The 14576-nt window shown below is 44.1% G+C and overlaps 1 protein-coding gene across 4 annotated transcripts in view; it reads right to left on the bottom strand.

Moving 5' to 3' along the window:
* Tmtc4 (transmembrane O-mannosyltransferase targeting cadherins 4) overlaps positions 1 to 14576 on the bottom strand; it is a 64261-nt gene that overhangs the window by 9520 nt on the left and 40165 nt on the right. For 2 of the 4 annotated variants that reach the window (XM_052732377.1, XM_052732380.1), the window contains exons 11-16: positions 14371 to 14502; positions 11802 to 11882; positions 6450 to 6529; positions 6177 to 6284; positions 5918 to 6059; positions 204 to 318 (exon numbers count right to left, since the gene is read on the bottom strand). In XM_052732377.1, the coding sequence (XP_052588337.1) occupies positions 204 to 318; positions 5918 to 6059; positions 6177 to 6284; positions 6450 to 6529; positions 11802 to 11882; positions 14371 to 14502 (658 nt within the window). The remainder of the gene's footprint in view (positions 1 to 203; positions 319 to 5917; positions 6060 to 6176; positions 6285 to 6449; positions 6530 to 11801; positions 11883 to 14370; positions 14503 to 14576) is intronic. The other 2 variants (XM_052732378.1, XM_052732379.1) reach the window with 2 other exon arrangements.

The raw sequence follows: 14576 nt of genomic DNA, 5'->3' as shown, positions 1-14576 counted from the left end.
TCTACCTCCCAAGTGCTGGGATTAAAGGTGGGTACCACCACACCCATCTTATTTATTTTTTAAACTGAAGCAATAGCACTAGTCTCTATGCCCTGTTAGCCTGTGGAGATGACCCTGGTTTACATGCCCCGAGTGCCTGTGTGAATGACATTGGCCCACAGAACTGGATGGTGGGACACTCGTCATCTTGTTCTCCTTTGCACCTGTGTTGTCCAGGAGTATGATCATGTTGTTCCATGCCAGGCTGTGCTCCGGCTTCAGTACGGTGGCATTTCTCCATGCATTCAATGCATCCACATGGCGATTTAGATCTGCATACTGAAAACAAAATACCCCCCAAAGTCAATAGTCCAACTCTTCTGTCTTTTTCTCTTTCTACAATATTACTAACAAAGACAAAGTCCCATAAAACAAACAGGAACCACCACCTTACCTTCACTATGGAGCGTCTAGTTTTTCCTATCAACCCATGTACTTGAAAAAACTGCCCCAATGAAGTAGATGCTGTCACAACCCCCCTTTTATAGATGTAACAACTGAGGTGACAGGGACACGTGAGACCTGCTTAGCCACACATCTAGAGATGGAAGGTTGGGGATTAGAACCAGGTGGCCTGGGTCCTGATCCAAGAAGCATAACTGTATTACCTGTTATTTGCTGATCACTGTTATGAAATCACATTTCAAGCTACTGAAAAATACTATTTTTCTTCCTTTCCAGAAAGGCGCCTATAGTCCGTCTTTGATAAAGTATTATTTAGAAGAGTAAACGAGTATTTTATGTAACTAGAAAGTTGTAGTGGGCTGGGGAGATGGCTCCATGGGTCAAGTGCTTACCCATCCTCAGCACTCACACAAAATCCAGCCTGTTGGCACACACATGCAACCCCAGAACAGGGCAGGGGACAGAGACTGGTGGACCCCAGGAGGCTACTCACCAGCTAGTCTAGATGGAATGTCAAGGCCTGAAACGGCCAGAGACCTACCCTGCCTCAAAAGATGAGGAGGAGAGCCGGAGAGGAAGATACCCAAAATTGAGTTTTGGCCTCCATATGTGGACACACAGGTTCATCTCTCTCCTCTCCTCCTCTCCCTTCACTCTTTCTTCCTCCTCCCTCCTTTCCTCTCCTTCCTCTCCCCTCTCACACACCACAGAAGTGGGAGATAGGGGCGGGCTAGAGCACATACGAATGCTCTATGCCTAATTTACTTGTGAGGAATGGTTTGGAAACCTCTTATGAATAGGTAAACTCAAGATAAAAATACGAGCCATTCAGATATATTTTGGAAACTCCTTGGAAAAGATCCACACAGTCATGTAAAATCCCTCAGCAGTTTGGATACTCTTTGATGTTCGGGAAGAAGAGAATTGACTTTGCACATGTGACCACCTGCATGTGGGGCCCAAGTACATCTCATCTGAATGGACGCCTTCCCGGGAACTCTGCACAAAGTTCAAATGAAGAAGTCTACGACAGCTTAGGTGATTACTTTCCTGCTAACTAAGCACATTTTCCACTGGACAACAGAAATATGTTGACTTGTCCTATGGTCCACACAGCAAATAGGTGACATAAGGTTTAATGAATTATGAAAACATTTACAAATACCTTTTCGTTAAAGATGTCAGAATTTCTCAAATTTCTCATGAGGCTTAGAACAGCAGGTTGCAATATTTTATCCTTTAAAACCATTAGGAAATGGTATAAAAATCAAATAAATAGGGCTGCTTAAATACACTAAACATTAAACTTGGTCTCTGCATTGGATGTGTCTTCAGTTCTCCAGTGTGTAACACACCTGTGAGTCACCTGGACAGTCAGTGGTTCACACTGTAAACTCCTCCCACAACACAAGTCTTCTTTTTTCCAACACTTGGGAGAGTGGACCCTGTACCTCGACTAGGCAACCCCATAGAGCTGGCCCTAACGGTGCACATGTGGGAGAGCTGACCCCGAGGATGTAAAAGCAGAACTGGCTCCACCTCTAGCTCCACAACACAGGGCAGTAACAGGATATCCAGGAAGAGTCCTAGTGAGGGCCTAGCATCGATAGTGTAGTAGAAACCAGAGGCCTCGAACCAGACCAATGACTGCAATGAACACTTGCAAGCAAAGACAAGGGCTTTACTATGTGACTCACTGTGCCACACTGCAGCTTCCATGGTGAGAATTTTAATTTTTTCCCTTTTTAATTTTTTTCTTTTTTCTCTTAAATTTTGTCTTATTTGGGGGGAAGAGGTTGGATGTAAAGGGACAGAGAAATGAATGGGATAAAGAAACAAAAGGCACACAATAAATAAAGAGAAAAATAAAACTAAAACAGAGAGCCATGGTGATTTACTACTCAGCAGGGAGTAGAGGTGTTATTCACCTACCAGTCCTTCATGCGTCCCCTTTACCACTGACCCCTTGACACACTTTTGCCAGCCTCAGAAGGACAAGGTCAGAGAAGCACGCTTTTTACCCAACTCTCATCCTGCCCTTCTCCTGCTCCCCACCTCCCCTCCACTGTCCCAGGCCTGGAAGCAGTGGTCTTTCCTCCATATGGTAGCTTCTTCTGAGTTCAGTTCTCCTTCTATCCACATGCTTCCCCAAACCTATGGGTTTCCTTTAATTATTAATCTCTGCATCAATATATTTTGTTCTTCCCACAACTGTCTGACCAAGTCCTTCTAAGGCTTAGCAAATTTTCTCTTTTCTAAAGCCCATGACTGACAGAGATGACCAACTTCTGCACAGTGAACAGTCCCCAGCACTCCTCCAAGCCACTATGACCACCACCCTCAAGCACTATGTCCTAAATAACCCAGCTCTTCCTATTTCCTCTATAATTGCACAGTATCCTCTTCTTATCAGAGTCCACAAATCAAAGCAAGTATCTGTCTCCCATTATAAAAACATGACTTCTAAAACAGACACCTTGAAGTTATTAAATTCCTCTTATTTGCGGATATATAATTGGGCTGGTTGAGCTGTTAAAGATTAAGCCTTAATGCTTTTAAGCTGTCAAGAGCAAAAGCTGGATAATCAAACCACAATGCAGAGTAAGAACCTTATGCAACAGGCCCTGTGGTAACACCATTTCAGGGCAGCACAAGAGGTAAACAACACTGAGGTATCCATTGTTTCAGGGCTATGATGGATCATCCCAGAGAAAGCATCATGAAGTCCAAGACTAGAGTTCACCATCTAAGTTTGTATTTTATGTTCTCTGTTCTTGGATGCTATTCCTACTGGGGCTCATTTAGCATCAATTCTGTTTCCCAAATTCCAAGGAATAACAGTGACAGGCAGTGAGTAGAGAGGAAATGTAGAGTAGAACTTTAATGTGGAAGTTGCAGGTGGATATACTTGTTTTGCAAGCAATAACCTAAAAGGAGCTACCTCTAGAAGAGAGGAAACACCAAAGACTTCACTAGGACCAAATCTAATGTCATTTAAGTACTAGTTTAACTGACCCAGCAAACAGACAGTAACTCCACCTCCATGCACAGATTTAGGTGAACACATCTGCTCCCTCCAAGCAGCACTTTCTCCCTTTGTCAATTCTGAAGACTTGCCCTCCTTTGTATGTGACTGAGGTTTTGGTCTCTACTCACATTATCATGAGGCTTTTAAAGCGCCCTCCACCCCTGCATATCCCTAGATGAGCTTCAGTACTTCTTCAGCATAGAAGTTTGTATCATTATAAAGCATTCACTTTGAAATGTTAAAGCACACAGGGCCCAGTAGTCATGGAGACAGCGGATGAGGACAAGAGAACATCATGCTTGATCTTTGCTCAAATCTCTTGTTCCCTGGGGTCAGTCATGCTGCTGTCACCCCCTAGGGTGCCCTGGAGGAAGTAACTCCTGTTTTTAACACTGGAGTAGACTTTAGAGATGGTGTCTTCCTACTGTACTTAACAACTACAACAAGGTTAGTGTTTTTAAATAAAAATATGCAAGCCACGTCATTCTAAAATTTATGATATAAGCATTATCTGCCCACTTAAAGCGACTTGTCAGTGTCAGGGGCACAGAGGTCCTTATGCCCACAGGTTACTAGAGAAACCTGGTATGTAAAGCACAAAGGGGCCTCTTCTCAATGGAGGACATAAAATACATGTTCTCCTCCTACCCAGAAAGCTGGGAGTGGATTTTGTTAATGACCTGGTGACCTTTTTGCTATCTGTGGAGGCAAACCTCACCCACCTTTTTTTTTTTTTTTTTTTGGTTTTTCGAGACAGGGTTTCTCTGTGTAGCTTTGCGCCTTTCCTGGTACTCGCTTTGGAGACCAGGCTGGCCTCGAACTCACAGAGATCCGCCTGGCTCTGCCTCCCGAGTGCTGGGATTAAAGGCGTGCGCCACCACCGCCCGGCTCTCACCCACCTTTTGCTAGAGTCAGACCTCATTCAAATTCCCCAGAATGATTATCCCAGACTCTTCCCTCCCTAGACCATTACCCATGCTTAGGGTAGATGTCACATGCACTTTATGGCCTGCTGACCTCTATGCTATCGGTCAGAGACCACACTAGATTCTAGGCCTTTCAGCTATGGAACATACCCTCAAGGTCACATACTCTCTGTAAAGGAGTTTCTATGTAGTCATTCCTTAAGCTTTATTGTGCGCTTGGAATTGGACTGATTGTTGCCTGCAAACCTTTTCCCAAATACGCTGACAGTGAACCGGCTGGCATTAGACTCCTGGAAGTCTGATCCAGGTTGACATCTCTTGCCCAGGTTTGCTTCCCTGTATGATGCCTGCAGGGACCCCCTCAGTCTATCATGAGAAAGTCAGTCCTACTGCTCATTGCCATGTGTCTCACCATTTTATTTCCTCTGTTCATTCTACCTGTGCAGTTCACAAAATCCTGGCACGTCATTCCAGAAAAAACACATTAAAGGCCAAAGTTATTTCTTTCATGGTAAAAATTCAACTTCCTATTAAAAAAACCCAAATGTCCAATGTTTTTTGGGTTGCCCTTCTGCTTTGACATGGTCTTCAGGTCAAAGTTCAGAGTTCAGGGAGGTCTGCTTCCCAGAGACAGGGGGATATTTATTATCTTTGATAGAAAATACAAATGTTATATGGAACTTCTGAATTATCAAATATGAGTTGAGGTGGTTATTTGGATGAGTAAAATAATGTGGGGCAACTACTGGTTTTGTTTACACAAGGACGGCATAAAATGAAAATGCTTCAGGGATTTCAAATGAAGATAAACAAGCTTTTTTCTTTTTTTTTTTTAAAGAGCCTGTGGATGCTACCTACTTGTGAAGCTGTACACTCTTTTTTAATTGTCCCATCACTGTGCATACAATCCAGTTTGACTCAGATGGACAAAAAGTATTTCTCTTATCAATTTCACCTAGTAAATCTAATGACTCCTGTTTAAAGAATTATGCTGTTTGGGTCATTATTTTCTTTGTCAAGAAAATTAAGAGCAATCAGATTGCCTTAAATATTCTGTCAACAACCAGAAATATAGATTAATTCAAACATCTTACTTTCTATTTCCATTAAGTAACTGCAAGGCCCTTTCAGATAAATGCTCTAACCAGAATGTCCCCTTGCAAAAGAAGAGACCTGCTCCCTTGGGGAAAGAGAACAAGGAAGCTCAGAAATCAGTTACAGGCTTGTTTTTAAATCTTACGTTTCTATTCAATCCATGTTTTAAAAACAAAACAAAACAGAAAAAAAACAATGTTTATCGGGAAGTGAGCCCTTGGAGTATGTTTCCCAGGGCAGAGGGATATACAGAATTTTCATTTAATCTATTGTCTTTGTGATACTTTAGCAGTACATACAAGGAAATCAGATCACTACTTTGAAATGAGATAAACACATACGGACTTTTATAATGTGGAACGTCCTGGAGGCGTGTAAGAGGGCTCTGTTTCAGGTGATGGAAACTGGGGCAGCCTGCCCTTACCAGCCGCCCAAGGTTGTAGTAGCAGTCTGGGTATTTCCGCCTGTGTTTAATTGCTGTCCGGTAGCTTTGCTCTGCCGCCTCGAACCGTTTCAGGCTATTCTGAACTATGCCCAAATTCATCCACGCAGCTGCAAAGTCTGGCCTGGAAAAGCATATTTTACAAAAGATAAACAAGAAAAAGAGAAGATTAGATGACTGCCCAAATCCAGAGATGCACTCTTTGTCCTTGGCAGAAAGCTAAGAAAAAAAAAACGCTTACTGAATTTGAACAGCCAATGACAGCAGCGCTTCTGCTTCCTGGAGCTCATTCCTTTCTTTTAAGATATTCCCAAGGTTATTCATGGCATGAACGTACTTGGGATTTAGTCTGGAAATGGAGGGAAAAGCCAAACAGACTGTTACTGCTCATCTGTTTTCACCCAACACTTAGAAATCAGCCAAGATCAAACAGTCTTTCAGGGAAGAGTCTTCCTTCTTTCAGGGAAGAGTCAGGCATCTCGGAAAGTGAAGATCCACGCACACATGTGTGTACCTGACTGCTTCCCGGTAATATCTGATGGCCGCTGTTTGGTTGCCTTGGTCAGCCAGGTTTTTGCCAATGTTGTAGTGAACCTGAAAACACAGGTGACAATTTGGCTATCAGCACATAGACTTCTTTGTTCAGAGCCGGACATATAACGAATCTTCTAACTGAAGACAGAAGGGAAAGGAATTTAAAACAAAAAAAAAAAACCCAAAAAACATCCGCAAGAACTAAAAGGCCCTATGGGGGGTTGGACACAGGCTCATGTAAGAAGCTGTAAGAACAGACCACAAGTCAGGGGGCAGTAAGCAGACACAGCTGTGAATGTGACAGGAAGGAAAATGGCTGTATCACCCCCAGAGAAAACCAGGAAGTCACAAAACTAAGCTGTCTGCGAAGCCCCATGCCCTCCTCTCTCACAAGCCAGTCATCTGCAGACCCGAGACAGAAGTAATAGTTCTATCATTTGCCCAAATCCAGTCCTTTCTGGTCCCACGTATTCTTCAGGGTGCACTGCAAGCATTTTACCCCCTGCATCATGAGTGGGGTGTTTTTGTCCCCATCCCCAAATTCATACAACGGCATCCTAACTCCTGACCTGAGGAGTTAGACGGTGGGGACTTTGGAAGGTGAATAAGTCATAAAGGTGGGTCTCCCTCACTTTCCTAATCATGTTAGGGTCTCATTGAAAAGATGGCTGTCCCTGAACCAGAAGAGGGTCCTTCCCAGGCACCACTACTCACAGGTGCCTTCACTGTGGGCTCCCTAGCCTCCACAGTGTTGAGAAGTAAAAATCTACTATTTAAACCCAGTCCACAGTGTTCTCTTATGGCAGCCTAAACTAAGAAGGTACCAAATAACATCGACCATCCCTCATCCTTCAGGCAGTGATGGATGATGACTGAGTAAGGCACTGTACCAGCAGCTGGGGACAACATGGGGGCAAAAGCCCAAAGTCCTGTCTCACAGCACCCCTGGCTAATCACCAAACTACTACCTCGGTACCCATGTCACTGCGCAGGAAAGGGTATGTCCTAGTTTCAGAGAGCCCAAGGAAAAGTCCTAGCTACTAGGGAAAGGTTTGCCATGGAGGATGCCCTGGGAAGAAGAGGCAACCCATGCAGAGTGCAGAGATGAAAGGAAGCCGATATTGGGACAGAAGGCTGAGGGTTGCTGGAGTGCTGAGGGCAGGGATTCACATTGGCCAGGAGCAGCTAGGCAACAACAGGTTGTTGAGGCACTGCTTGAGAGCAACAAGGTCAGTGTACTTGGGCTGTCATGGCAAGATGCCACCAATTGGGCATCACAAAGCACTGCTGGTCTCAGTTCTAAAGTCTAAGCCTGAGGGAGAGGCTCTTCCAGCCTGGCTTCTGTCTGTGGGTGTTTGTTGGTGATCAGACACCTGCTGCTGTTCACACACCATCCCACTTCTCGTCTCCATGTCTTTTCTCTACCCTGATGTAAGTCCTGTCTTCCTGCTTCCCTTTGGTATAACAAAATGCTACAGGCTGCCAATTTTTAATACAGAAATGTATTTTGCTCAGTTTAAGAGAGAGACTGTGAAGTCTAAGGGGTGGGGGGTTGTCCCTGATGATAACTCAGAACACAGTGGAAGCTATCATATGATAGGACAGTGGGTGTGTGTTATGTGTTCTGGCATTTCCTTCGGAGAAGGTCACTTCTGGTTTACTATAACAGTGTGCAGGCCAAGTCTCTCCTTATGGAGCCACATCCTCATGTCTTCATCAAGCCTCCACTGAGGGCTGGCAGCAAACACCTTTACCTACTAACTCACCTTGTTGGTCTTAAAAAGGTTAATTTATATGGTGAGAGTTTTATGTACATTAAGAATGAAAGACAAGCCGGGCGGTGGTGACGCACACCTTTAATCCCAGCACTCAAGAGGCAGAGGCAGGCAGATCTCTGTGAGTTTGAGGCTAGCCTGGTCTACAAAGTGAGTTCTAGGACATCCAGGGCTATGCAGAGAAACCCAGTCTTGAAAAACCAATAAACAAACAAGAATGAAAGAGAACATCTGTGGTGGTATTGTGTTCCCCAAAATATTGTGCACCCTAATAAACTTATCTGGGGTCAGCGAACAGAACAGTCACTAGATACAAAGGCTAGAAAATGGTGGCACTCACACCTTTAATCCTAGCATTCCAGAGGCAGAAATCCCTCTGGATCTCTGTGAGTTCAAGGCCACATTGGAAACAGCCAGGCGTGGTGACTCACGCCTTTAATCCCAAGAAGTGAGCCTTTAATCCCAGGGAGTGATGGCAGAAAGCAGAAAGGTTTATAAGGCGTAAAGACCAGGAACTAGAAGCATGTGGCTGGTTAAGCTTTCAGGCTTTCGAGAAGCAGTTCAGCTGAGATCCATTCTGGATGAGGATTCAGAGGCTTCCAGTCTGAGGAAACAGGATCAGCTGAGGAACGGGTGAGATGAGGTAGCTGTGGCTTGTTCTGCTTCTCTGATCTTCCAGCATTCACCCCAATAACTGGCCTCAGGTTTGATTTTATTAATAAGTACCTTTAAGATTCCTGCTACAATAATCATTAATGAGTAAAGAAGGCATTTGCAAAGAAGACTGAAGAAACAGGACTCATGGTTGAAAATCAACGAGAAATTCTTAACCATTTTTGAATGAGGACATCTGGAGGGGGGGCGATGCAGAGTATTTTCTTATGCATGGTCTCAGAATATATTGCAGAGAAATATCAGGTGTGGTAGTGCATGCCTGCAATGCTAGCACTTGGAAAGCACTGGCAGAAGGATCAGATTAAGTCATCTTTGGCTACACAGAAAGTTCAAAGCCAGTTAGGGCTACTTGAGACCTCATCTCAAAAACACCAAACAAAAACAAACAAAAAAAGGGAGCTGGGACCTAGACTTGAAAAACAGGATGGCCTTGGCCCGAGAACATCATCCGAGGTCTCAACTGACAATCCAAAGCTCTTCCCAGAACCATAAAAAACAGAGGTAATCCCAGGACGGGATGAACACCACCATACATCACCTCATACTGAGGGCCACCAAGATCTGACATGCTCCTGGCCAATACCTTCTCCCCACAGCAGTTCGGAGCTGAGGGAGTTGCCTCCCCTTCTGAGCTGATAAGCTGCTTTGGTGTTAAGCATCTTATTAGAAACTGTGAGGCTGCATCTGAACCCCATTTCCTAAGCCCAGTTCTTACCACAGTACACCTGCTTCCCAGGTGCTGGGTGAAGATGCTGATTGTTCTAGGCCACTTGGATGCCTCATCACACTGTCTACTTCTCTTCTTGACACCAACTGCTGTCCTTCTGTGATGTGTCACCGACAGAACATAGTCCCTCAGTGTTTACACAATGAGCCCAGGACCTTTTAATGTGATTGTGAAGACCTGGCCTTTAAGGTGTAATCAGGAGAAGTGAGGTCACACAGGGAGCCCCAATCCATTCTGACTGGATACAGACAGAGAAGAAGGCTGTGCACAGGAACAGCCACACGAGGACACATGGAGGGAGAGGCCTCCACAGAAAGCAGCCCTGCTGGCACCTTCGTCTTGGAGGTCTAGCCTTTAGAACTGATCTCGGTTGTTGCAGGCTCATGGTCTCAGGCATTAGGCAGTGGTGACCCAAGCAAATGGATGAATTCAAGCAGGGATGGAGTGCTGTGCTCTGAAAATGAACCCATCCTACACTGTTAGTTTCAACCCAGTTACAGCACTGCCTCAGATATGCTTGGATTTCTGGAAGGGTTCAGGGCAGTGTGCCATTCTATAAGCTAGTGTGTTACAGATTCCTTTCACAAAGTCAGTTCTAAAATAATTACATTTGTATTTACCTAGTTCAATGAAAGAAATCCGAAGCAGAGAAATGTTAGGTTGATGTAATACTCCTGAGCACCACCTTCCTCACCACACACACACACACACACACACACACACACACACACACACACACACACACACACACACACGAGCGCGCGCACACCAGAAACTTCCTGGACCACAATACTATCCATTCATAGGTATTTTCATTTTTACATTACAGCTTGGAAGCAGTTCAGTACACGCTATTGCCAGAGCAGGCGATAGTATTTGTGGCCTCATCCATTCCATGCAGAAAGAATGGGAAGCTAGAGCGTGCCGCCCAGAGGGATGTCCTCCTGGTCACCAGGACACAGACACAGCTTCGACTCAGACGTCAGTATGGCTCCCGCCTCTTCTGCCCACAGCTCCTGCTGCTTTCCTTTGTTCTCTCCATAAACTGCCCTCAAAAAGAGTTCAGCTGCCCTCTGCAGCATGGTCAGGGTTCTGCCAGACACTGAGAATGCCAGGCCAGAATCCTAGGGGAGGGGACAGGCCACTGTGAAAAGCTGGATAGCAGTTATTTAAACAGAATGAGTCAGAAATCTGATTCAGACCTAGAAGTCAGTCCAAAATTAAGAAGACATTCTCACTCTATGGATTCAACAGGGAATTCTGTGAAAAGAAAACATCTGTCTGGAGTGGGCCAACCACTGCAGAAAACAAACCGGACACCCACGCTACTGTTGGTGGTGTTTAAAAATGAGAGATTTTCTTTATCGTGGTATACAAAAGACTGAGAGAGGCCATTTATCCAGCTTTCCCCCAGCCTTTGTACCTCATATGCTGAGACAATGAAGCCAGATTAAAACAGCCACAGCCACCAAATGACAGTTGCATGGGAAAAAAGTAACAGCATCCACAATGAAAGGCACTTTTAATACCGTTGCTTTAGAAACTGGCTATTTCAAATATTCTGCCGACGTTGAGGACTGCTAAACCTAAAATGTTTAAACACAGAAAAATTCAGTAATCATCCTTAAGGAAATACCTTGGGGTAGTATATGGTCCTTTCATTGTTAAAATAATTTAGAACTGTATCATGGGGTTGATATTAAAAGCAACATATGTTTAAGCCTTAAAAACTAAAATGACTGCCAATAAATTCAGTGCTTGGAATCTCACACACGGTACGCTTGATGAACACAATTTCCATTTGGCCCAATTCAATAACTAATATTAGGCACTTACCACATGCAAGGCACTGTGGGTAATTTCAATGCAGGCCAGGGACCAGTACTACCTATACTGATATCTCAAGCTTTCAAAGTTAAAAAAAAAGAGAATCTCGGTTTATAAATCTGGGTCTGAACAACAGTCAGGTGCCAACTGCTTACTTAATACTCAGAGGCAGAAAATGAATCCCCTGGAAAAGGATGGAAAGGACACAGCAGTTTCCAAAGGGAGCATTCTTTCCTGAGATCAACACAGCTTTTTGAAAAAAAGACAATTTGACACTTCAGTGTATAAAGGAACATTTAAAACCGAACAGAAACTCTATCTTGCTTACATTAAATGGCATTGAGAAAAGCTCTGGAGAAAGATGATTATCATAGTAAACTGGCTTGAAGCTGAGGTCTTTATGCACACCCTAGTTAAAAAGAGAAACAGACATACTCGTGACCATGTGATGCCCATGTGTATACTGTCTGGTTTCCAGTCTATTATGGCTGAATTCACATGCTGATAAGATCTTCAGGCCAAGACAGCAAATATATGCCATGTCCCTTGTTTACTACGTCACCTGGGCACAGCAAAACACCAAGCTGGATTTCTACCCAGCCACTCAAATTACCAACCTAAATAGTGCCAGCTACCCCTTTCTATGCCTCAGTTTATCTCATCTGGGAAAATGAAGCAATGCCCTCTAAGTCCTTAGCAGGAGGATAATGGGATTAATGATAACGCCTTGGGTAGAGACTGGAGCTCCCCACAGTGAGGAACTATATAAACAGAATGGGCAATTACTGCTGTCCATGCAGGGAAGTAAATGTAAAGAGAATCTTACATCTATGAAATTAAACTGCTAATAAGGTTCATTTACAAAAGATAGTGATTGCTCAGCAAAACAAAGATAAAAGCTTGAAGTAAATCACTTTTTCTAAGACTCTTAACTATGAAACATGAGTGACCAAAACAAACAAACAAACAAAACCCAAAAGGACAAGCAAGGAGTCACAGCTTTCATAGACTTGTCTTCACTTTGGGGTCATAGTAAGATGTGATGTGCTCACTAGTTTTCTCTATATAACTTTGTTTGGAAATTACTGCTTTCCTTAATATAGAATATAGAATTGAGAACTTGAGAAAACTCCCTTGTGGTTGATATATTGTGTATCCTAATAAACTTATCTGAGGGTCAGAGAACAGAACAGCCACTAGATAGACATAGAGGCCAGAAAATGGTGCACACACACCTTTAATCCTATCACTTGGGAGGCAGAGTTCCATCTGGATCTCTGTGAGTTCAAGGCCACACTGGAAACAGCCAGGCATGGTGACACACACCTTTAATCCCAGCACTTGAGATCTCATGTCTTTGCTTGGGAAAGACTCACACCTTTAATTCCAGGAAGTGATGGCAGGAAGCAGAAAGGTATATAAGGCATGAAAACCAGGAACTAAGGCCCTTTAAGCTTTGAGGTTTTTAGCAGCAGTTCAGCTGAGATCCATTTTGGATAAAGACTCAGAGGCTTCCAGTTTGAGGAAATAGGATCAGCTGAAGAGTTGGTGGGGTGAGATTAGCTGTGGCTTGTTCTGCTTCTCTGATCTTTCAGCATTCACCCTAATAGCTGCTTCCGCATATTTCATTTATAAGACCGTTTAGCAATTCGTCTACACTCCCCCATTCAGGATCCATTCACACACTCCAGGCAATTCCAATCAAATGAGCTAAGGCAGCTATCAGTATGACACAATAATCTGTATACTAACAGGAGACTTCTACCTTAGAGTCTTGGCCCAACTTCAGCCAATGGAATTCTCTTCTTACTGTTCAGTGAAGCCAAATGAACATGAAATCTCAAATGCTAACATTTCCAGAGCACCTACTATGTGCTGACCACTGTGTTATGGTGTCATCATTCACTCCACAAGAAACCTAGCAGGAAGGCGTTATTCCTTACAAAAAAGAACCCTGAGAGTTTGCACAGCTGGGTAAGTAAAAAGCTTAGATTTAACCAAAAATACAAGTGACATAAATCCCCTCTAGATCTCTCCAACAAAAACACTGCCAATTTTAAAAGCACATACATCCATGCTTATCTAATCCGGCAAGAGGCCTCATCAAGCAGAGAACTCAGGGTGATATGCATGGGGACCAGTGAGCAACCATCTATTTTAAAGTTCCAAGCCTATTCACAGGTATTGCCATCTTCATATTGTAGCTAGAAGGAGGCCAGCTCCTGTAGTGGGTAGCCATTCCAGCTTTGGTCTGGAAGTTCCAACCCCCATTGAGGCTTCCGTAACTATCACGCCTATAAGGCGGGGCCAAGAGAGGGCCCTGAAGACCCAAGATCCGGATGTGGCGCCCTCTCTTGATTCCCGGACCCTGGATGATAGACGTAGACCGAACAGAGTTCTCTAGAGAACATCGCCGGACTGTGCTACGTCTTCCCCAGACCCTGTAGCCTATCCCTTCATTTGTGAGTTACCCCACAAAATAACCTCCCTTTTAACTACGTGGAGTGGCCTGAATAATTTCACCAATAAGCTCCTATCACCAGAGTGTGGATTCTGAAAGGTGTGCTCTGAAAGATTAGGAGAGGAGCTGTATGCAGCCCTAGCCTGGAGATGAGACACCCCTCCCACTCCCAGTCTCTTCAAAGTGAGGAGACAACAGGAACTGGAGGTTGGACACAACTTTAAATACTGCTTGGTTTTAATGATTTCTTTTGAATATAATAATTTCTTTTAGCTAAATATATGCAATCATAACAAGTTCACTAAAAAAAAAAAAAACCCAAATATCTGATGATGGTTAACACTATTGACTGCTCCATGGGAAATGTTCTTACTCTGCTGGAGGACTTACATCTTCCAGTAAAGTGTTCTGAGGAGGAATCTAGTGGGCAAGGTACCTTAGCATTGAGGGGACACACAGACAGGGCACTTCGAAAGAGCCGGTCTTCGCTCCGCCACTCGCCACTGCGAACCACACATCTCAGTGCATTGATGAGGAGAATGCCCAGGATAACAGCGGCAACTGGTTTCTGAACAGAGTTGGCAGATGTCATAGTAAGCAACATGCGGTGGTTATGGTAATGGCGGCAGCACTCTGGGTCGG

This window comes from Peromyscus californicus, unplaced genomic scaffold (genome assembly GCF_007827085.1).
Source record: "Peromyscus californicus insignis strain IS unplaced genomic scaffold, ASM782708v3 Scaffold_12__1_contigs__length_115047231, whole genome shotgun sequence".
NCBI lineage: Eukaryota > Metazoa > Chordata > Mammalia > Rodentia > Cricetidae > Peromyscus > Peromyscus californicus.
Note: the sequence above shows the minus strand (reverse complement) of the source record. Positions and strands in the feature narration are given on the sequence as shown.